The sequence below is a fragment of the Musca autumnalis genome, unplaced genomic scaffold (assembly GCF_047663935.1).
Source record: "Musca autumnalis isolate F117 unplaced genomic scaffold, ASM4766393v1 scaffold_2, whole genome shotgun sequence".
Lineage (NCBI taxonomy): Eukaryota > Metazoa > Arthropoda > Insecta > Diptera > Muscidae > Musca > Musca autumnalis.
Window position 1 is genome coordinate 28,160,569 of NW_027411755.1, and position 23,951 is coordinate 28,184,519.

At 27.4% G+C, this 23,951-nt stretch overlaps 3 protein-coding genes across 3 annotated transcripts in view; 1 reads left to right on the forward strand and 2 right to left on the reverse strand.

Annotated features, from left to right (window-relative positions):
* Positions 1-23,951, forward strand: part of DIP-epsilon (Dpr-interacting protein epsilon) — a 791,100-nt gene that overhangs the window by 212,839 nt on the left and 554,310 nt on the right. The gene's annotated exons all lie outside the window — the stretch shown is intronic.
* LOC141394799 (CD109 antigen-like) lies at positions 1,230-9,419 on the reverse strand. Its single transcript, XM_073969693.1, has 9 exons — positions 8,664-9,419; positions 8,338-8,602; positions 4,156-4,498; positions 3,983-4,097; positions 3,736-3,917; positions 3,131-3,669; positions 2,168-3,076; positions 1,553-1,840; positions 1,230-1,472 (listed from the first exon to the last, which is right to left on the reverse strand). The coding sequence occupies exons 1-9, from the start codon at positions 9,335-9,337 to the stop codon at positions 1,230-1,232; spliced, it is 3,558 nt and encodes a 1,185-aa protein (XP_073825794.1). The 5' UTR covers positions 9,338-9,419.
* LOC141394800 (thioester-containing protein 1 allele R1-like) lies at positions 9,481-16,829 on the reverse strand. The gene is made up of 2 exons (XM_073969694.1): positions 16,598-16,829; positions 9,481-10,147 (listed from the first exon to the last, which is right to left on the reverse strand). The coding sequence occupies exons 1-2, from the start codon at positions 16,672-16,674 to the stop codon at positions 9,481-9,483; spliced, it is 744 nt and encodes a 247-aa protein (XP_073825795.1). The 5' UTR covers positions 16,675-16,829.

Sequence of the window (23,951 nt, forward strand, 5' to 3'; positions counted from 1 at the left end):
GGATGTTTAAAAAAATATTCTTTAAAAAATCCACGTATTGTTGGATGTTTAAAAAAATATTATTTAAAAAATCCACGTATTGTTGGATGTTTAAAAAAATATTCTTTAAAAAATCCACGTATTGTTGGATGTTTAAAAAAATATTCTTTAAAAAATCCAAGTATTGTTGGATGTTTAAAAAAAAATTCTTTAAAAAATCCACGTATTGTTGGATGTTTAAAAAATATTCTTTAAAAAATCCTCGTATTGTTGGATGTTTAAAAAAATATTCTTTAAAAAATCCACGTATTGTTGGATGTTTAAAAAAATATTCTTTAAAAAATCCACGTATTGTTGGATGTTTAAAAAATATTCTTTAAAAAATCCACGTATTGTTGGATGTTTAAATAAATATTCTTTAAAAATCCGCGTATTGTTGGATGCTTAAAAAAATATTCTTTAAAAAATCCACGTATTGTTGGATGTTTAAAAAATATTCTTTAAAAAATCCACGTATTGTTGGATGTTTAAAAAAATATTCTTTAAAAAATCCACATATTGTTGGATGTTTAAAAAAATATTCTTTAAAAAATTCACGTATTGTTGGATGTTTAAAAAAATATTCTTAAGAAAATCCACGTATTGTTGGATGTTTAAAAAAATATTCTTTAAAAAATCCGCGTATTGTTGGATGTTTAAAAAAATATTCTTTAAAAAATCCACGTATTGTTGGATGTTTAAAAAAATATTCTTTAAAAAATCCACGTATTGTTGGATGTTTAAAAAATATTCTTTAAACAATCCACGTATTGTTGGATGTTTAAAAAAATATTCTTTAAAAAATCCACGTATTGTTGGATGTTTAAAAAAATATTATTTAAAAAATCCACGTATTGTTGGATGTTTAAAAAAATATTCTTTAAAAAATCCACGTATTGTTGGATGTTTAAAAAATATTCTTTAAAAAATCCAAGTATTGTTGGATGTTTAAAAAAATATTCTTTAAAAAATCCGCGTATTGTTGGATGTTTAAAAAAATATTCTTTAAAAAATACTCGTTTCGTTAAATGTTTGAAAAGAATTTATTTAAAAAATCCATCAAATGCAATTCAAATACAAAAATATATTTTTATTATTTACATAAATTATTTCTTTATTAAATCGCAAGAAAATGTTGAAATATTTATTCTCATTTAATAAAAATTTCTTAAAGCTTTTATATCGAACTCATGTCCTACATGACGCTTTTCTTATTTACATTTAGCACATTCCTCATCTCCATCACAGATATCACATAGTTTTGATTCTATTTCGTAAAAGTCAGTTGCCTTCTTAGTCGAATCATAGTAGTCGTAGACCATAATGGCAGCAGGTTTTTGCATAGCAACAGCATGGGCACGTATGGCTTCGAAGAGAATGCAGATCTTTTGACCCTTGTACAAATGATCGAAATAGATAACTAGTAGGGAGTTGTCATTTTTTAGTTCAACGTTCTGTAAATAAAAGAAAAATGGTATCATGTTGTCGAAATTTTATATAAATCCAATACTCATTCTGCTATCTCACTACTTACACTAACTATCTTCACCTCCTTGATGGCATCCAAGCTTTCGTCTTCCACCACATATCCTGAGGGTGTGTTGATTTCCAGAACAGCCATATTAGAGGCTTCGCCCTCACCGGTATATTCAACACAGACATCCATAATCATCCATGATTTTTGCGCAGTCTTGTGTTTTTCGCTGGTAATGGTAAAACTGGGGTGTTCCTTTTCGAGAATGTTGTATTGATAGGCAACTTGAATCATGGCAGTACCGGTACCCTTAGCTGTGAAGTCAATGGATTTGATTTTATCGGGCATCTAAAAAGACAAACAAAGAAAGTTAATTCAGTAACATTTATCATCTGTCAAATATATCTAACAATTCAGAAATAAAAACAGGTTGTTCGGAAGTTTAAATTATTTTCTTATAGTAGCGTATGAGTGCTGTCAACACGTATACGCCCTAATACAAGCGAATGAAAGTTAACGTAGATTAAGACTACTGGAGCGTATAAGCATTGTCAACACTTATACGATCTGACATTACCAAATCACTGGTTAACCTTGAAACTACTGTAATGTATAAGTATTGTCAACACCTATACGCTCCAATACCACCCAGCAAATAATTTACAAATAACAAACCTCAACATTTTGATATAGAATATCATTTTCTTCATTCAAATGTACGGTTTCCTGTTTCTCCTTGGTACCACTTTTCGAGGTAATATCCACAACCATTTTGGCTGGCTCATATTCCGCCAACTTGGCAAATTGTATCAAGGCCTGTAGACCAACAACTGTGTCTTGGGTTGAAGAGAAACCTCCATAACTATTACGTTGAGCAATAAGCCATCTAATAATGGGCAAAATGTCATCCATATTGGGTGAGGGTTGATCTAATAGAGTCATCAGGGCATACGAACTAATTTCCACATCACTGCTATAAACATGCAACCACCATCTATGCTTCAAAGGCCGATCCGTAGAAGACCACCATTTACGATCACCATCTGTTTTCACCAAAGCGTTTAATTTTTCCAATTTCTCTGAGGCCTTGACATGTTGGGCCTTATTCAGGGTATAGGCGGTAATGGCTTGAGCATGCAGAGACTCGGAGTTATCGAAGTTTTCACTTATAAATTCCAAGGCCCTCTTTATTTCTCCGGAATACTTCTCAGCATACGATTTATTTTCCAAGAGGGCCAACAGAACGCTGCTAGTCAAGGAAACATGATTGGCTTGGGAAATGTAGAAGAATCCCTGAGACTTTTCGGTAAAGGAACCATTGGTGGCTTGTTGTTGCATCAAATATTCAAACGAGTTTTCAATGATTTTGGGGTCAATTTTAATGTATTCCTCCATTTGTAGCAAGGAGCGTGTGACATATGCGGTTAGCCAGGTGGAGCCATTGTTAGGTTGCCCATCAATTTTACGAGGTCCAAAGGAGCTGAAAGAACCATCAGGATGGCGATAGTTTAACATGTGTTGATAACCATTTTCCATGTTATAACGTAATTTGGTTTCCACGTTGGGTGTCAAACGTTTGGTGTTCTGGAAATACAATACATTTTCAATTAAGTCCTGAAAATTTCCTTGGGGACTTACCTCCAAATATTTCATAACCAAATAATTGGGCAGTAAGGTGGACATGGTCTGTTCTCCACATGCAGTGGGCAGACGCACCAAATTATCCAAATTATTCAACACAGGGCCCAATATATCACCCACCACACCCACTTCAACATGTTGGGAATCGGGTATAATTTCAGCTGGTAATTCTACTTCAAAGGACGATTTCATTTCTGATTCTTTGTTCAAATTGAGAAAATAGGCACGATTGCCATATTTCGTAACACCTTCTGGCACAACCTTCATGGACTTGTGGACAGCATCACCGGCCACCGCAGAAACAGCGGTATACTTCAACATGACATTACCCAAAATCTTGGGGCGTATCATAAAGGAGACACCGGCAGCACCCATGGCAGGTACTCTCACCATTTTGGTGCGCCTTTGATCACCAATTACCTCGTTAGTGACTTCGGTAAATTCAAACTCATTATCCATATTGTCCAGGGTGACCTCCACATCCAAGGTCTTGTCGAGATAATTGAATACCAAGGCGGGGATGTTGATGACCTCACCTGAAAGAAAAATAAAAAAAAAATATTTCAAACAACCGGTTCTTTCCTTCTTCTGTCGAATTCTACCTCTCTTAACTGAATAAGGCAGGCGTATGGAAATAAAAAATGGCTGGAAGGTGGTTATCTTGGTTTTATCCGCAGTGACAGCCAAACCCTTTTCACTGTTCATGGCAAAACCAGTCAACATCCAAGAGGTAATGGTGTCGGGTATCTTTTTGGACCAGGTAAATTCTTCTTTATTTCCGGTGCTGCAAACAGCAAAGAAAAATAATTGTCATTAACTCTCTTCTAACAACCAAAGCCCTCCACCTACTTTTCAATATTATCAAATATCCAGGTTTCGGCAAAATCTTTGCGAACCTGTATTGGCCCACTACCACCAAAAGCTCCATCTCCAGAAAATAATACAGGCTGTACCGAATCATCATCTAAAAAGATTTCCATTTCCACAGCTGTTTCTGGCACTTCTAAAATAATTAAAATAACATTCCTTAATTTCAGTCGACGAATATGTAACTTTTTGCCCAATCATGAACTCACTTCTCAAATATTCCGGCTCGGTCCAGTTATAAAAGTAATCAGCATTGGTTAGGGTTATACATCCAGCAATGGTACCGGGATAATAAGAATATCCTCCCTGGTCAGGCGTACTAGTACTATAGGATCCAATGGTCCAACTGAATTCGCTGGCACTAAGATCATTATTAGATTTCAAGAGTAATACACTTTGATCCACTGCCATGAGACCAACAAAGGAATTGGGGGCTGTTTTGATTTTCAAGGCAACCTCCTGGCCAGGCTTAACTTGTTCAGCGGCGGTAATAGTGATCTGGAAAAAGGGAATGAAAGAAAAAATTTTCAAATATAACTATAATGGATTGGGAGCAAGGAATTTTTCAAAAGTGTGGACTTTTTTAAAGAATTTTTTTCACAGGCGTGGAGTTTTTTAAAGAATTTTTTCATAGGCGTGGATTTTTTTTAAAAATTTTTTCAAAGGCGTGGATTTTTTTAAAGAATTTTTTCAAAGGCGTGGATTTTTTTAAAATTTTTTTCAAAGGCGTGGATTTTTTTAAAGCATATATTTTCAAAGGCTTGGATTTTTTTAAAAAATTTTGCAAAGGCGTGGATTTTTTTAAAGAATTTTTTTCAAAGGCGTGGATTTTTTAAAAATTTTTTTTCAAAGGCGTAGATTTTTTTAAAGAATTTTTTTTCAAAGGCGTGGATTTTTTTTAAAGAATTTTTTCAAAGGCTTGGATTTTTTTAAAGAATTTTTTCAAAGGCGTGGATTTTTTTAAAAATTTTATCAAAGGCGTGGATTTTTTTAAAGAATTTTTTCAAAGGCGTGGATTTTTTTAAAGAATTTTTTCAAAGGCGTGGATTTTTTTAAAAATTTTTTCAAAGGCGTGGATTTTTTTTAAAAATTTTGTCAAAGGCGTGGATTTTTTTAAACATTTTGTCAAAGGCGTGGATTTTTTACAAATTTTGTCAAAGGCGTGGATTTTTTTAAAGAATTTTTTTCAAAGGCGTGGATTTTTTTTAAGAATTTTTTCAAAGGCGTGGATTTTTTTAAAGAATTTTTTCAAAGGATTGTTAAGGATTTTAAAGAATTTTTCAAAGGATTTTTAAGGATTTTAAAGAATTTTTTCAAAGGCGTGGATTTTTTTAAAGAATTTTTTCAAAGGCGTGGATTTTTTTAAAGAATTTTTTCAAAGGCGTGGATTTTTTTAAAGAATTTTTTCAAAGGCGTGGATTTTTTTAAAGAATTTTTTCAAAGGCGTGGATTTTTTTAAAGAATTTTTTCAAAGGCGTGGATTTTTTTAAAGAATTTTTTCAAAGGCGTGAATTTTTTTAAAGAATTTTTTCAAAGGCGTGGATTTTTTTAAAGAATTTTTTCAAAGGCGTGGATTTTTTTAAAGAATTTTTTCAAAGGCGTGATTTTTTTTAAAGAATTTTTTCAAAGGCGTGGATTTTTTTAAAGAATTTTTTCAAAGGCGTGGATTTTTTTTAAAGAATTTTTTCAAAGGCGTGGATTTTTTTTAAAGAATTTTTTCAAAGGCGTGGATTTTTTTAAAGAATTTTTTCAAAGGCGTGGATTTTTTTAAAGAATTTTTTCAAAGGCGTGGATTTTTTTAAAGAATTTTTTCAAAGGCGTGGATTTTTTTTAAAGAATTTTTTCAAAGGCGTGGATTTTTTTAAAGAATTTTTTCAAAGGCGTGGATTTTTTTAAAGAATTTTTTCAAAGGCGTGGATTTTTTTTAAAGAATTTTTTCAAAGGCGTGGATTTTTTTTAAAGAATTTTTTCAAAGGCGTGGATTTTTTTAAAGAATTTTTTCAAAGGCGTGGATTTTTTTAAAGAATTTTTTCAAAGGCGTGGATTTTTTTAAAGAATTTTTTCAAAGGCGTGGATTTTTTTAAAGAATTTTTTCAAAGGCGTGGATTTTTTTAAAGAATTTTTTCAAAGGCGTGGATTTTTTTAAAGAATTTTTTCAAAGGCGTGGATTTTTTTAAAGAATTTTTTCAAAGGCGTGGATTTTTTTAAAGAATTTTTTCAAAGGCGTGGATTTTTTTAAAGAATTTTTTCAAAGGCGTGGATTTTTTTAAAGAATTTTTTCAAAGGCGTGGATTTTTTTAAAGAATTTTTTCAAAGGCGTGGATTTTTTTAAAGAATTTTTTCAAAGGCGTGGATTTTTTTAAAGAATTTTTTCAAAGGCGTGGATTTTTTTAAAGAATTTTTTCAAAGGCGTGGATTTTTTTAAAGAATTTTTTCAAAGGCGTGGATTTTTTTAAAGAATTTTTTCAAAGGCGTGGATTTTTTTAAAGAATTTTTTCAAAGGCGTGGATTTTTTTTAAGAATTTTTTCAAAGGCGTGGATTTTTTTAAAGAATTTTTTCAAAGGCGTGGATTTTTTTAAAGAATTTTTTCAAAGGCGTGGATTTTTTTAAAGAATTTTTTCAAAGGCGTGGATTTTTTTAAAGAATTTTTTCAAAGGCGTGGATTTTTTTAAAGAATTTTTTCAAAGGCGTGGATTTTTTAAAGAATTTTTTCAAAGGCGTGGATTTTTTTAAAGAATTTTTTCAAAGGCGTGGATTTTTTTAAAGAATTTTTTTCAAAGTCATGAATTTTTTAAACAATTTTTTCAAAGGCGTGGATTTTTGTTAAAGGAATTTTTTCAAAGTCGTGGATTTTTTTAAACAATTTTTTCAAAGGCATGGATTTTTGTTAAAGGAATTTTTCATCTGCGTGGATTTTTTTAAAGAATTTTTTCAAAGGCGTGGATTTTTTTAAAAAATTTTTTCAAAGGCGTGGATTTTTGTTAAAGTAATTTTTCAACTGCGTGGATTTTTTAAAGAATTTTTTCAAAGGCGTGGATTTTTTTAAGAATTTTTTTCAAAGGCGTAGATTTTTTTAAAGAATTTTTCAAAGGCTTGGATTTTTTTAAAGAATTTTTTCAAAGGCGTGGATTTTTTAAAGAATTTGTTCAAAGGCTTGGATTTTTTAAAGATTTTTTTCAAAGGCTTGGATTTTTTTAAAGATTTTTTTCAAAGGATTTTACAGAATTTTTCAAAGGATTTTTAAGGATTTTAAAGAATTTTTTCGAAGGATTTTTAAGGATTTTAAAGAATTTTTTCAAAGGCGTGGATTTTTTTAAAGAATCTTTCCAAAGGCGTGGATTTTTTTTAAAGAATCTTTCCAAAGGCGTGGATTTTTGTTAAAGAAATTTTTCAACTGCGTGGTTTTTTTTAAAGAATTTTTTTCAATTGCGTGGATTTTTTTAAAGAATTTTTTTCAAAGTCATGAATTTTTTAAACAATTTTTTCAAAGGCGTGGATTTTTGTTAAAGGAATTTTTCAACTGCGTGGATTTTTTTTAAAGAATTTTTTCAAAGGCGTAAATTTTTCTAAAGAATTTTTTTACACAAATTTACGCTTTTGAAAAAAATGCAAAAAAATCCACGCCTTTAAAAATTAATAAAAAAATAAAGCTTTTGAAAACATTTTTAATTAATTAAAAATTAATTCTTTTTGAAAAAAGAAAGAAAGGAAAGATTCTTTAAAAAAATCCACGACTTTGAAAAAATTCTTTAACAAAAATCCACGCCTTTGAAAAATTCTTTAAAAAAATCCGCGCTTTGCAAAAATTCTTTAACAAAAATCCACGCCTTTGAAAACTTCTTTAAAAAATCCGCGCTTTGGAAAAATAATTTAAAAAAATCCACGCCTTTGAAAAAAATCTTTAAAAAAATCCACGCCTTTGAAAAAATTATTTAAAAAAATCCACGCCTATGAAAAAATTCTTTGAAAAAATCCACGCCCTTGAAAACATTCTTTAAAAAAATCCACGCCCTTGAAAAAAATACATTCCTTTGTAAAAAATCTTCAAAAAAATTTAAGCCTTTGAAAAAAATTCTTAAAACAATCCACGCCTTTGAAAAAATTCTTCAAAAAATCCGCGCCTTTGAAAAATATCTTTAAAAAAACACGCCTTCAAAAAAATTCTTAAAAAAATCCATTCCTTTGAAAAAATTGTTTAAAAGTGTCCACGTCTTTGAAGAAAATCAGGAGTCCCCATTAAAACGAGACCTATCTTTAAGAACTTCTCTCTTGCTCTTAAGTAAAGGCCTCTTTACCTTACCTATTTTTCGACATATAGAAGATATTTTTTACTTACCTTATTTTGCAATTCATAATCGATGTAGTAGGTATCCTCCGTGTGATGAAATTTCCCGTGCTCATCAATGTAATATACATAAAGGGAGAAGCGCGGAGAATAAACCAACTCAGGAGTCAAGGTTATGTTATAGACCTTGGGCATATCGGGTAGATCAATGTGAGCCGATTTGACAATATTGCCACGGGCAACAACATTGTAATCCAGATAAGACATCGGTGAGCTGGAGTTAACGGTAAAATGTTTTTCTTCGAAGAGCTTGGGACTGGAAAAAGAAAAAATCCGCATGCAATTTATCTGTATTTTTTTGGAACTGCCAAACTCACCGATCATTGTAATATGGACCCTCAAGTTTAAACCACTCCTTGGCTGGATCTCCTTCTGGGGTGTCAACATTTTTCGGCTCGCGACGTTGATAGGCATCACTGACATCACGTTTTTCATCACGATAAATAGCATGCATGTTATAATAATGGCTATAGCCTTCATATTCTTTCAAATCGGCCAACTTAACTTTAAAGCTAACAAAACCGGTTTCATTCATAAAGCCCTTGAAGGAGTAGGTGTGATTTTCAGATATTGGTGGCTTCAAGGTGGTGGTGACCTCTTCGCCCTCCATGTGGCGTGGCTGATACCAGGAGTTCTTATCCAACACCTCGGTGTAAACCAATTCCACCGGGGTCTTGGTATCCTTCAGGTGGGAACCATCAACGTAGGTTAATTGGATCATCACCTCCGGTTCCTTGTCTGCCTCAAAAAAATTGCAGTCATAGTAGTGGACACAATGCATGGAATAACGGTAGGGATAAATTTGGGTACTGGTGGTTGTGTTGATTTTCACTCCAGTAAATTCTTCCTCCACTGTGGCCACAATAGTGGCAAAGGTGGAATATTCTTTGCTGTGCACATAGGCTTCCAATTCCTTGACATTCAAATCAATTTTGGCCTTGCCTTGAACCATGTCTGAGGTGCGAATAATGCTGGGTGGTTGCTGCTTCATGTCCACCGTACTGCGTCCATAGTCATAGTAGGAACCTAGGGTAAGGATAATGGTGGCCTTGCCATTCAGGGGTTTGCCGTAGGTGTAGCTAAAATAATACAAAAATCTCTAACAATTTTTCTACATTTCAGTAAGTTTTCTACTTACTTGGCCCTCACAACAACCTGCATATCGCCATCCTTAACCGACACCGAATTGGTGGCCTCAGCCTTGACCACATATTTGGGCAGCACATATTTCTGCACATCGAAGTGCACAGACTGTTCATAGTGACCCTTGCTGGCAACAGCCAAACGCCAATTACCCATAACCGGGAATTCAGAAATCTTAAATTGTCCCGTATGCACACCACTCATCACCTCGAAATTTTTAATTTCCTTAATGCGATTTCGTTTGCCATCTTCAAAGTAAATCACAGTATTCTCTGCGGCCACAGTGGGTTTTAAATCTTTATCCAAGAACAAAACACGATAATTGATAACATCGCCAGGTTTATACAAACCCTTATCGGTTTGTAGGCGAACGTGAGTTTCGATTTTCGCAAATTGCAATTTTGTGGAATTTTTAAAATTTTGCAAACAATCGATACCCTCGGCTGTGAGATTATAGTTGCCCTCAGCCAAAATGGGAACCATAAAATCCACTTCTTTTAGTTCGGAACCTTTAACCTCCACAGTTTTCGTTTCATTGAATGAGGGTCCGGTAATGCCAACCTTAATTTGGCATGGCTCCTCTATGTTGTGTGCGGCCACGGCGGCAGTATATTTGTCATTGGAGTGAATGGTACCGGGAGCGATAACGGTGTATTTGCTGGAAGTAGGAGAAAAAACAGAAACAACAAGAACAAACATAAGTCCATCATATTGTTTGGCAAAAAAGTTCCTACAAAAAATAATAAATCTCAGGTCAAGGTTATCAGGGCTATATTAAGTAGGAATGAAAATATGCATTGTATAAATGCGACCTTAAGACCCCTCATTTCGCCACTAGTTTAATTTGGAAGTGGCTTTTTTGTTGTGATAATTCTACAATACTGCAAATGCTGCCATCCATAAAATATTCTGTTAAAATTTTAGAGCGAGAACGCGGAGAGAGTCAATTTTATGTTACGGAATTTTGGTTTCTAGGATTAATTTATCGTGGATTTTTTAAAAAATATTTTTTCAATAATCGTGGATTTTTTAAAAAATATTTTTTCAATAATCGTGGATTTTTTAAACAATATTTTTTCAATAATCGTGGATTTTTTAAACAATATTTTTTTAATAATCGTGGATTTTTTAAAAAATATTTTTTCAATAATCGTGGATTTTTTAAAAAATATTTTTTCAATAATCGTGGATTTTTTAAAAAATATTTTTTCAATAATCGTGGATTTTTTAAAAAATATTTTTTCAATAATCGTGGATTTTTTAAAAAAATTTTTTTTCAATAATCGTGGATTTTTTAAAAAATATTTTTTCAATAATCGTGGATTTTTTAAAAAAAATTTTTTTTCAATAATCGTGGATTTTTTAAAAAAAATTTTTTTTCAATAATCGTGGATTTTTTAAAAAATATTTTTTCAATAATCGTGGATTTTTTTAAAAAATATTTTTTCAATAATCGTGGATTTTTTAAAAAATATTTTTTCAATAATCGTGGATTTTTTAAAAAATATTTTTTCAATAATCGTGGATTTTTTAAAAAATATTTTTTCAATAATCGTGGATTTTTTAAAAAATATTTTTTCAATAATCGTGGATTTTTTAAAAAATATTTTTTCAATAATCGTGGATTTTTTAAAAAATATTTTTTCAATAATCGTGGATTTTTTAAAAAATATTTTTTCAATAATCGTGGATTTTTTAAAAAATATTTTTTCAATAATCGTGGATTTTTTAAAAAATATTTTTTCAATAATCGTGGATTTTTTAAAAAATATTTTTTCAGTAATCGTGGATTTTTTAAAAAATATTTTTTCAATAATCGTGGATTTTTTAAAAAATATTTTTTCAATAATCGTGGATTTTTTAAAAAATATTTTTTCAATAATCGTGGATTTTTTAAAAAATATTTTTTCAATAATCGTGGATTTTTTAAAAAATATTTTTTCAATAATCGTGGATTTTTTAAAAAATATTTTTTTCAATAATCGTGGATTTTTTAAAAAATATTTTTTCAATAATCGTGGATTTTTTAAAAAATATTTTTTCAATAATCGTGGATATTTTAAAAAATATTTTTTCAATAATCGTGGATTTTTTAAAAAATATTTTTTCAATAATCGTGGATTTTTTAAAAAAATATTTTTTCAATAATCGTGGATTTTTTAAAAAATATTTTTTCAATAATCGTGGATTTTTTAAAAAATATTTTTTCAATAATCGTGGATTTTTTAAAAAATATTTTTTCAATAATCGTGGATTTTTTAAAAAATATTTTTCAATAATCGTGGATTTTTTAAAAAATATTTTTTCAATAATCGTGGATTTTTTAAAAAATATTTTTTCAATAATCGTGGATTTTTTAAAAAATATTTTTTCAATAATCGTGGATTTTTTAAAAAATATTTTTTCAATAATCGTGGATTTTTTAAAAAATATTTTTTCAATAATCGTGGATTTTTTAAAAAATATTTTTTCAATAATCGTGGATTTTTTAAAAAATATTTTTTCAATAATCGTGGATTTTTTAAAAAATATTTTTTCAATAATCGTGGATTTTTTAAAAAATATTTTTTCAATAATCGTGGATTTTTTAAAAAATATTTTTTCAATAATCGTGGATTTTTTAAAAAATATTTTTTCAATAATCGTGGATTTTTTAAAAAATATTTTTTCAATAATCGTGGATTTTTTAAAAAATATTTTTTCAATAATCGTGGATTTTTTAAAAAATATTTTTTCAATAATCGTGGATTTTTTAAAAAATATTTTTCAATAATCGTGGATTTTTTAAAAAATATTTTTTTCAATAATCGTGGATTTTTTAAAAAATATTTTTTCAATAATCGTGGATTTTTTAAAAAATATTTTTTCAATAATCGTGGATTTTTTAAAAAATATTTTTTCAATAATCGTGGATTTTTTAAAAAATATTTTTTCAATAATCGTGGATTTTTTAAAAAATATTTTTTCAATAATCGTGGATTTTTTAAAAAATATTTTTTCAATAATCGTGGATTTTTTAAAAAAATATTTTTTCAATAATCGTGGATTTTTTAAAAAAATATTTTTTCAATAATCGTGGATTTTTTAAAAAATATTTTTTCAATAATCGTGGATTTTTTAAAAAAATATTTTTTCAATAATCGTGGATTTTTTAAAAAATATTTTTTCAATAATCGTGGATTTTTTAAAAAATATTTTTTTAATAATCGTGGATTTTTTAAAAAATATTTTTTAATAATCGTGGATTTTTTAAAAAATATTTTTTCAATAATCGTGGATTTTTTAAAAAATATTTTTTCAATAATCGTGGATTTTTTAAAAAATATTTTTTCAATAATCGTGGATTTTTTAAAAAATATTTTTTTCAATAATCGTGGATTTTTTAAAAAATATTTTTTCAATAATCGTGGATTTTTTAAAAAATATTTTTTCAATAATCGTGGATTTTTTAAAAAATATTTTTTCAATAATCGTGGATTTTTTAAAAAATATTTTTTCAATAATCGTGGATTTTTTAAAAAATATTTTTTTCAATAATCGTGGATTTTTTAAAAAAATATTTTTTCAATAATCGTGGATTTTTTTAAAAAATATTTTTTCAATAATCGTGGATTTTTTAAAAAAAATATTTTTTCAATAATCGTGGATTTTTTAAAAAATATTTTTTCAATAATCGTGGATTTTTTAAAAAATATTTTTTCAATAATCGTGGATTTTTTTAAAAAATATTTTTTCAATAATCGTGGATTTTTTAAAAAATATTTTTTCAATAATCGTGGATTTTTTAAAAAATATTTTTTCAATAATCGTGGATTTTTTAAAAAATATTTTTTCAATAATCGTGGATTTTTTAAAAAATATTTTTTCAATAATCGTGGATTTTTTAAAAAATATTTTTTCAATAATCGTGGATTTTTTAAAAAATATTTTTTCAATAATCGTGGATTTTTTAAAAAATATTTTTTCAATAATCGTGGATTTTTTAAAAAATATTTTTTCAATAATCGTGGATTTTTTAAAAAATATTTTTTCAATAATCGTGGATTTTTTTTAAAAATATTTTTTCAATAATCGTGGATTTTTTAAACAATATTTTTTCAATAATCGTGGATTTTTTAAACAATATTTTTTCAATAATAGTGGATTTTTTAAACAATATTTTTTCAATAATCGTGGATTTTTTAAAAAATATATTTTCAATAATGGTGGATTTTTTAAAAAATATTTTTTAAATAATCGTGGATTTTTTAAAAAAATATTTTTTCAATAATCGTGGAATTTTTAAAAAATATTTTTTCAATAATCGTGGATTTTTTTAAAAAATATTTTTTCAATAATCGAGAATTTTTTTAAAAAATGTTTTTTCAATAATCGTGGATTTTTTAAAAAATATTTTTTTAATAATCGTGGATTTTCTAAAAAATATTTATTCAATAATCGTGGATTTTTTAAAAAATATTTTTTCAATAATCGTGGATTTTTTAAAAAATATTTTTTTAATAATCGTGGATTTTTTAAAAAATATTTTTTCAATAATCGTGGATTTTTTAAAAAATATTTTTTCAATAATCGAGGATTTTTTAAAAAATATTTTTCAATAATCATGGATTTTTTAAAAAATATTTTTTCAATAATCGTGGATTTTTTAAAAAATATTTTTTCAATAATCGTGGATTTTTTAAAAAATATTTTTTCAATAATCGTGGATTTTTTAAAAAATATTTTTTCAATAATCGTGGATTTTTTAAAAAATATTTTTTCAATAATCGTGGATTTTTTAAAAAATATTTTTTTCAATAATCGTGAATTTTGTTAAAAAATATTTTTTCAACAATCGTGGATTTTTTAAAAAATATTTTTTCAATAATCGTGTATTTTTTAACCAAATGTCTATTCAATAATCGTGAATTTTTTAAAAAATATTTTCTCAATAATCGTCAATTATTTACAAAATATTTTTTTTTCAATAATCGTGATTTTTGTTAAAAAATATTTTTTCAACAATCGTGAATTTTTAAACAAATATTTCTTCAATAATCGAGAATTTTTTACAAAATATTTTTTTTTTCAATAATCGTGAATTTTTTTTAAATATTTTTTCAATAATCGTGAATTTTTTAAAACAATTTTTTCAATAATCGTGAATCTTCAAAAATAATTTTTTCAATAATCGTGAATCTTTTAAAAATAATTTTTCTATAATCGTGGATATTTAAACATTTTTTTTTTTTTTATTTATTGAAACATTTTGTAAAGTAAGCCTGAAGGCCAATTAGTTTTACAATATTCATAAGAAGAGTTCCTACTCCAAAATATAGTAATATAAATAGTGTATACAAATTCATATATAAATACAAGTTATTTATAAGCTAAATGCATAAAGCTAAAACTATAATTTAAAGTTATAAATATGTAATTGTTTTGCCTGTTTATTTAATATAACACATTAATACAACAGGATATGTGAGATATTCTCGTATGTTGATCTAATGTATAGAAGAAAGCGCTTTCGAAAAGTAGAAATAGAGAAATTGAACATTTTTAGATTATTGGGAAGGGAATTGAAGAGACGAGAAACTCTAACTTGAAACGAATTATCCATTCGTCCATCCAAGCGAGGGATTTTGAGGCTAGTAATTCGTGTAAATCGAGAAAATGTAAAGGAAGTCGCAAGGAAACAAGGACACTGGAATTTACAAATCTTATAAAAAAGAAGGAGGCACCGAAGTTTAATCAGATCTTCAAAAGTGCATCCTAAAAAATCTATTGCGAAAGGCGTTATATGTGAAAAGCGTTTGGTGGAATATAGATAACGCATAGCACTGTTGAAGGCTTTTTTAACAAGTTTCAGTCTGGATGAGGTAGTTCCGGAATACAGCTCAAGACAATATAGTATGTTAGGCATGACTAAAGCGTGAATTAAAGTCTTTTTAATGTCACGAGGTAAAACCAAGTCGCAATTGTAAAGTTGGCGTAAAGCAAAGTTAGTACGTGAGACTACTCGATCAATGTGATAAGTGAAGTCCAACTTATTGTCTAAAATGACACCGAGACATTCCATTCTGTCTACGAAATCAATTGATATACCCTTGTATTTCACATCTAAAGAGAAAGTGTGAGAGGAAAAGAGCATTGCTTTGGTTTTGGAAGGGTTAACCGATAGTTTGTTAAGGCCCATCCATTGCTCAACCGAAGAAAGAGTATAATTAATCTTTGCTTGTAAAACATCAGGCGAGTCTATGTTACTCGTGAATAAAATTTGAACATCATCCGCAAACAGATATGGTGAGCAATAAAGGTTCAATGAGGAAAAGAGATCATTGATATACAGCATAAACAGTAATGGCCCAATCACCGAACCTTGGGGCACACCACTTTTTACGGGGAGTACACTGGAAGCAACACCATTAACGTATACATACTGTTTTCTATTTCTTAGATATGAGGCAATCAAACGACAAGCGCTACCTTGAAGCCGAAACTGCGAATTCAGTTTATTTAAAAGTGTGCCATAGTCCAATCGGTCAAAGGCTTTTTCCATATCAATAGAGATAAGGACACATTGACTATGATCATTAAACGACCTTCTAATGGCGGAATTATTGAAAAAAAATGTTTTCAGTAATCTTGATTTTTTTTACAAAATATTTTTCAAGAATCGTGAATTTTTTTTCCAAATTTTTTTTTTCAATAATCGAGAATTTTTTAAAATATATATTTTTACAGTAATCGTGAATTTTTTAAAAAATTTTATTTCAATAATCGTGAATTTTTTTAAAAATATTTTTTTTCAAAAATCGTGATTTTTTAAAAAATATTTTTTCAATAATCGTAAATAATTTAAAAATATTTTTCCTCACTCTTAAAATTTTAGAGTAAGGAAGCGGAGAGAGTCAAGTTTATGTTACGGAATTTTGATTTCTCGGATTAATTTATGTGTCCCCATTAAACAACAATGCTACGCACAATAAGACATTGGTAGGCTGGAGTTAAGCTTGAAATATTCTGTTTGGGATTTGACATCAGGGATGGAATAGTTTAACCGTTTTCCACTTCACTCGGTTTAAAGCTATTCTCCTCAATTTATCTTGGTGATAAAAAAACTTACCCTTCTGCCCGGCAATATGCAAATATTTGCATTAAGACCAACAGGCCACATAACGTAGAACAGCCTTGACGTTTCATGTCGCTGACGATTTTTTTTCTTTGTTTTCTTCTTTATGTTAGGGTAAGTTCAGTTCTGATTCGTTAAAACCGATACAAATATTTTTAAATAGAAAAAAATCTCCCTTAGGGAGAACTCGAATAGATCTTGTCGCCTTGACAGCCACACGCAGAGTGACCAGAATTCGTGTCTTGAGCATTTATGGACTATCTTCATTTTCTTATCAGTTTGGTTATCGCGTTTAGAGAGCGTCAGTTTGTCTTGTGAGACCTGTGCACAGATTTAGGTGTATATCTCTGTGATGAGTTCATGGTAAGTGACAGGGTTGCCGTGTGAGAAGTATTTACTATGTATAAAACAATTTATAAGAAAATAAAAAATTCTTAAAAAACTTCACGACGGATAAAAAACTATTGCTTAAAAAATCCATGATTAATGGAAAAACTATTTGTTTTTCTAAATTCACGATTTTTGAAATATAGGGACAATGATGAGAGCGTGAGTGAAGAGACATATAATTGAAATTAAAATATTTCGAAATGATCCTCGAACAGCGCTTAAGCTTTTTGGAGAAGTTGTTCAATATAGTCGATCTTTGGACTTGATTTAAGTTAGGGGGGATTATTATTAACTTATGTGGCCCTCTACACAATATTTGCCTTATTAGTCGAACTCAGAAAAGATTTCCTAACCTTCAAGTTCTACGTGTAGCGCAATGCCACCTGTTTTGGTGGGTTCGTTATTGCTCATTCAGAATCGTTTTCTTTCCTGGTCAAAACTCTGTAACTTTTAAACGGATAGAAATATTTTCATAATTTTTCATGTTTGACAGATAACATAATCAGCTTTCCGACGCATTAAAAACATTCGAATTCGGTCTAGCAGAGGAATTCTAGGTCAACGTTAAAAATTTGAGTATTTTTTTATTTTCCATCAAGATGAGCATTTTTTCTATATGTTCTCACTATTTAAAAAAGGTTGAACAACAATAAACAAACCACAAAATACAAAGAAAAAAAATTAAAAAAAAATGGAAAAAGTTTTTCTAAAAAATATTTTTTTTCCAAAATTGAAAAATATAAATCTTATAAAAACTCATACTCAGTAAAAAACTCCCAGTTGTGTAAAAAAGCTATAATTTATTAGATAAATAAAATATTTTTTTGAAATTTAAATTATTTTATTTATCTAATAAATTATAGTTTTTTTTACACAACGGGGAACAAAAGAATATATGGACTGAAAAGACAGTTTTTAAACTTCGTGGAGTTTTTAAAAAGAATGTCCACTTCATTAATTGTTTAAAAAATATTTTCTTCTTCGTAGATTTGTTAAAAAATATTTTTCCACATCGTGGATTTTATAAAAAATATTTTTCCACTTCATGGAATTTTTAATAAAAATAATTATCAACTTCATCGATTTTTTTAAAATAAATTATTTTCCAATTCGTGGATTTTTTAAACAATATTTATCCACTTCATGGATTTTTTAAAAAATTATTTTCCAATTCGTGGACTTTTTAAAAATATTTTTCCACTTCTTGGAATTTTTCAAAAATATTCCACTTCGTGGATTTGTTAAAAAATATTTTTCCACTTCGTGGATTTTTTAAATGACATTTTTCCACTTTGTGGTGTTTTTAAAAAATATTAATTTATTTATATATTTTATTTAATTAATTCTCTTTCGAGTTGAGCTTATTAGACCTATTATATACATTGAAAATTAGGAGTCTACCGAAGTCCCACGCATTCAACCATTACGCTACGTTTAACGGGTGGTTAAGCCGATCTTCAGGCGTATTGAGTGTTGTTTTTGTGGCAGACGAAGGCAAAGCTTGGGAACTAGTATATATATCGCATTTCATTAGATAAATGCATATGCGAAATTATGTCAGTTAATTGAAACTCCAAACTTTTCCTATAGTCCTGCTTGGTAATCCCATTTTTCAATGTTCACAAATACTATGATAAGTTTTATTCCTACGTCATTAGTAATTGCTCTCCTATATTAAAAGATTTTTGATCATCAATTATTGTCTACTAAAGTTTTGACAAGTTAATGGTGGCTCAGAACGCTAAGACGCCGGCAACCTTGACACTCAGTTGTCGGAGAACCAGCTTCGAATCCCAGCCTGGCTTATGCTGAAATTATTTTTTATTTTTGCCTTATTAAGGCGAAGGTCATTTATAGTGATATTTAATTAATTCTCTTTCGAGTTCATTGACAAATTAGGAGTCTACCGAAGTCCAACGCATTCAAAAATTACGCTTTCAAATATTTTAAAAAAATATTTTTCACTTCGTGGATTTTTTTATTTTAAAGTTTTAGTTTTCCAACTCGTGTATTTTTTTAAAAAATGTTTTTTCAATTCGTGTTTTTTTTTAAATGTTTTTCCACTTCGGGGATTTTTTAAAAAATATTTTTCCACCTCTTGGATTTTTTAAAAAACATTTTTCCACTTCGTGGATTTTTTAAAAAATAATTTTCACTTCATTGATTTTTTAAAAAATATTTTTCAACTTCATGGATTTTTTAAAAAATATTTTTCAACTTCATGGATTTTTTAAAAAATATTTTTCCACTCCGTGGATTTTTTAAAATATATTTTTCCACTTCGTGGATTTTTTATAAAATATATTTCCACTTCGTGGATTTAAAAAAATGTTGCACACATTTTTCCACTATATTTCCACTTCCTATATTTTTTTTAAAAATATTTTTTCACTTCGTGGATTTTAAAAAATATTTTGCTAATTCGTGGATTTTTCAAAAATATTTTTCCAGGTCGTGAATTTTTTTAAAAAATAATTTTCCACTTCGTGGATTTAAAAAAATGTTGCACATATTTTTCCACTAGTGGAAATCTAGATTTTTTTAAAAATATTTTTTCACTTTGTGGATTTTAAAAAATATTTTTCCACTTCGTGAATTTTTTAAAGATATTTTTCCACTTTCTGGATTTTTAAAAAACATTTTTCCACTTCGTGGATTTTAAAAAATATTTTCCATTTCGTGAGTTTTTTAAAGATATTTTTCCACTTCTTGTAATTTTCAAAAATATTTTTACACTTCGTGGTCGGCTTTAACATAACAAAGCCCGAGACTTACATTGGTCCCTCTTTCGTTTCAAGTGTCACGTGGGGAACTGCTTTTAACACCCGTTAAAAGTAAAAACTTAAAAAAATACTTTACTATGGAAAAACAAAGAAGAAGAAAACCAAACCCCTCTAAAGGAAGGAATGTTACGATCTGCATTATATTATGAAGCCATTTATATTATGAAGCATGGCGTGACCATGAAAAACATATATTGTAATCAGGACTTCGGAGACGAGCAATTTTTGGCCAGACTCGGACTCCAGTCTATTTTTTTTTCACGACTCCGACTCCAACTCTTATTTCGACTCTGAAAATAGATTCCACCACTCAAAATGTATTAAATATTTACCAATCAGTTAAGTTTACCTCTCTGTTAATACAAAAAAAAACTGTATGTCAAATTTTTGATACAATATCTAGCAAAATGACAGCTATGATATGGATATTTCTTAAAATATATTAGTTTTTGTTTCAATCGAACACGTTCATTTTAAAAGTACCTCCATAAAAAATACTTTTTTATGGGTCATCAGACCACTAACCGTGGATTTTTCAAAGAATATTTTTTCATGCGACATCAGACGTGGATCTTTCAAAGAATATTTTTCAATAAACGTGGATTTTTTCAATGAATAGTTTTTCATCCATCATCAGACCAATAAACGTGGATTTTTCAAAGAATATTTTTTCATGGGACATCAGACCAATAAACGTGAATTTTTTAAAGAATAGTTTTTCATCCATCATCAGACCAATAAACGTGGATTATTCAAAGAATATTTTTTAAGGGTCAACAGACTAATTTTTTAAAGAAAATTGTTTCAATTATCGTGGATTTTTTAAAGAAAATTGTTTCAAACATCGTGGATGTTTTAACGAATATTTTTTTCAAAAAAAAAAAAAAAAAAAAATTTTAACGAATATTAGTTTAAAAAAAAAATCTTAAGTTTTTTAAAAATATTTTTCAAAAAGTTCAATTAATATTTATGTGAAGAATCTGTACCGTTTCTCCTATCAATTAGGTAAATTCAATTTTAAATTTGTGTCAGTCTTTTTGTTTCTTTTAGAACGATAAGCGTAATTAGCTTACTTTCTCACCATAGATTTGCAGATAGCAAAAAGTGTCATTATGACCTTTCATCTCGTCCATCTGGATGCTTTTATTTGCTTACTTCCGATTGATGATAAGAAGACAGTTGTTGGTATGTTTTTTTTTTTTTTTTTTTTGGTAAAATTTATTAGCTTGGCCTTTCGAAATCCTTGTTATCTTTTGACCTAAACACTTATGCGGTTGTGCATATAACTAATGAAAGTGCCAATCTGCAGCTTGGAAATTGACATTTAACGCAATAACTAGACAATTTTCACTATAACAAAATAAATTACTCATTTATTGGTCCGAATAAATATTCATTGAAAAATCTGGTTTTGTGGTCGCAAAAACTAAAACGAAATATCGTTTAAAAAATCTAAAAAAATATTCTTAAAAAATCCACGTTTAGTCTCAAAAACTAAAAAAATATTCCTTAAAAAATTTCCGTAGAGTGGTCTCAAAAACTAAAGTGGTCACAAAAACAAAAAATATATCCCTTAAAAATTTCACGTTAAGTGGTCTTAAAAAACAAAAAAAAAAATATTCTTTAAAAACGACACGTTTAGTGGTCTCAAAAACAAACAAAAAAATATTAAAAAATCCACGTTAAATGGTCTCAAAAACAAAACAAAAATAATCTTTAAAATCCACGTGTTTGATCAAATATTCTGTGAAAAATCTACGTTTTGTTTCGATGCATCAAAAATATTATATAATATTTTTGAAAAAATATTTTTTAAAAAAAAACACGATTTTTGAAAATATACTCTTTAAAAAATCCATGATTTTTGAAAAAATATTCTTTAAAAAATCCCAGATTTGTGAAAAAATACTCCTTAAAAATCTAAGATTTTTGCAAAAATACTCTTTAAAAATCTTAGATTTGAAAAAAAAAAATAATTTTTAAAAACCCGCGATTTTTTTAAAAAAATGCTTTTTAAAAAATCCGCGATTTTTAAAAAATCCACGATTTTTGAAAAAATACTCTTTAAAAAATCCACGATTTTTGAAAAATACTCTTTAAAAAATCCTCGATTTTTGAAAAAAATGCTCTTTAAAAAATCCTCGATTTTTGAAAAAAAAATACTCTTTAAAAATCCTCGATTTTTGAAAAAATACTCTTTAAAAATCCTCGATTTTTGAAAAAATACTCTAAAAAATCCACGATTTTTGAAAAAATTCTTTTTAAAAAATCCATTTTTGAAAAATACTCTTTAAAAAATCCTCGATTTTTGAAAAAAATGCTCTTTAAAAAATCATCGATTTTTGAAAAAAAATACTCTTTAAAAATCCTCGATTTTTGAAAAAATACTCTTTAAAAATCCTCGATTTTTGAAAAAATACTTTTTAAAAAATCCACGATTTTTGAAAAAATTCTTTTTAAAAAAATCCAAGATTTTTGAAAAAATACTTTTTAAAAAGTCCACGATTTTTGAAAAAATACTCTTTAAAAAATCCACGATTTTTGAAAAAAATACTATTTAAAAAATCCACGATTTTTGAAAAAATACGCTTTAAAAAATCCAAGATTTTTGAAAAAATACTCTTTAAAAAATCCACGATTTTTGGAAAAATACGCTTTAAAAAACTACGATTTTTGAAAAAATACTCTTTAAAAAATCCACGATTTTTGAAAAAATAATCTTTACAAAATCCACGAGTTTTGAAAAAAATACGCTTTAAAAAAACTAAAATTTTTGAAAAAAATACTCTTTAAAAAATCCACAACTTTTGAAAAATACTCTTTAAAAGATCCACGACTTTCGAAAAATACTCTTTAAAAGATCCTTAATTTTTGAAAAAACTATTTTTAAAAAAATCCAGGATTTTTGGAAAAAATATTCTTTAAAAAATCCAAGATTTTTGAAAAAAATAATCCTTAAAAAATCTACGATTTTTGAAATAATACTTTTTAAAAATCCCCGATTTTTGAAAATATACCCTTTAAAAAATCCATGATTTTTGAAAAAAAATGAAAAATCCACGTTTTAAAAAATAATATTCTTTAAAAAATCCAAGATTTTTTGAAAAAAAATTAAAAAAATCCATGATTTTTGAAAAAAAATTGAAAAATCCACGTTTTAAAAAATAATATTCTTTAAAAAATCCAAGATTTTTGAAAAAATACTCCTTAAAAAATCTATGATTTTTGAAAAATATTTTTTAAAAAATCTATGATTTTTGAAAAATATTTTTTAAAAAATCTATGATTTTTGAAAAATATTTTTTAAAAAATCCACGATTTCCGAAAAAATATTTTTTAAAAATCCACGATTTCCGAAAAAATATTTTTTTAAAAAATCCACGATTTCCGAAAAAATATTTTTTAAAAAATCCACGATTTCCGAAAAAAATATTTTTTAAAAAATTCACGATTTCCGAAAAAATATTTTTTAAAAAATCCAAGATCTCCGAAAAATATTTTTTAAAAAATCCAAGATTTCTGAAAAAATATTCTTTAAAAAATCCATGATTTTTGAAAAAAATACTGGTTAAAAAATCGACGATTTTTGAAAAAATGCTTTTTAAAAAATCCAGGATTTTTGAAAAAACTATCCTTAAAATATCCGCGATTTTTGAAAAATATGCTTTAAAAAACCACGACTGTTGAAAAAATACTCTTTAAATCCACGTTTATTGGTCATAGAATTAAACAAAATATTCTTTAAAGAAAGTAGTCTCAAAAAAAAAAAAATAAAAAAAAAATCTTTAAAAAAACCACATTTAGTGGTCTCAAAATTAAAAAAAAGATTCTGTAAAAATCCACGTTTAGTGGTCTTAAAAAATATTCTTTAAAAATGCATATTTAGTGGTCTAAAAAAACAAAAAATAAAACAATTTTTTTTTTTAAATCCACTTGTTTGATAAAATATTTTGCAAAAAAAAATCTGCACTTTGCTTGGATGCATCAAAAAATATTCTTTAATATTCTGCTATCAAAGAATACAGCTTAAGAAGCTCCTTTTAAAATGTTGCCTTTTTTAGGGCGAAGATCATTTTTAATATAAATTTTTTAATACTTTTTATTATCCAGATCGAACGGCGGAAGCTTTTATTTAGCCTTGGTTAATTTAGGCCTATTTCCTTTGAAAATCTAGC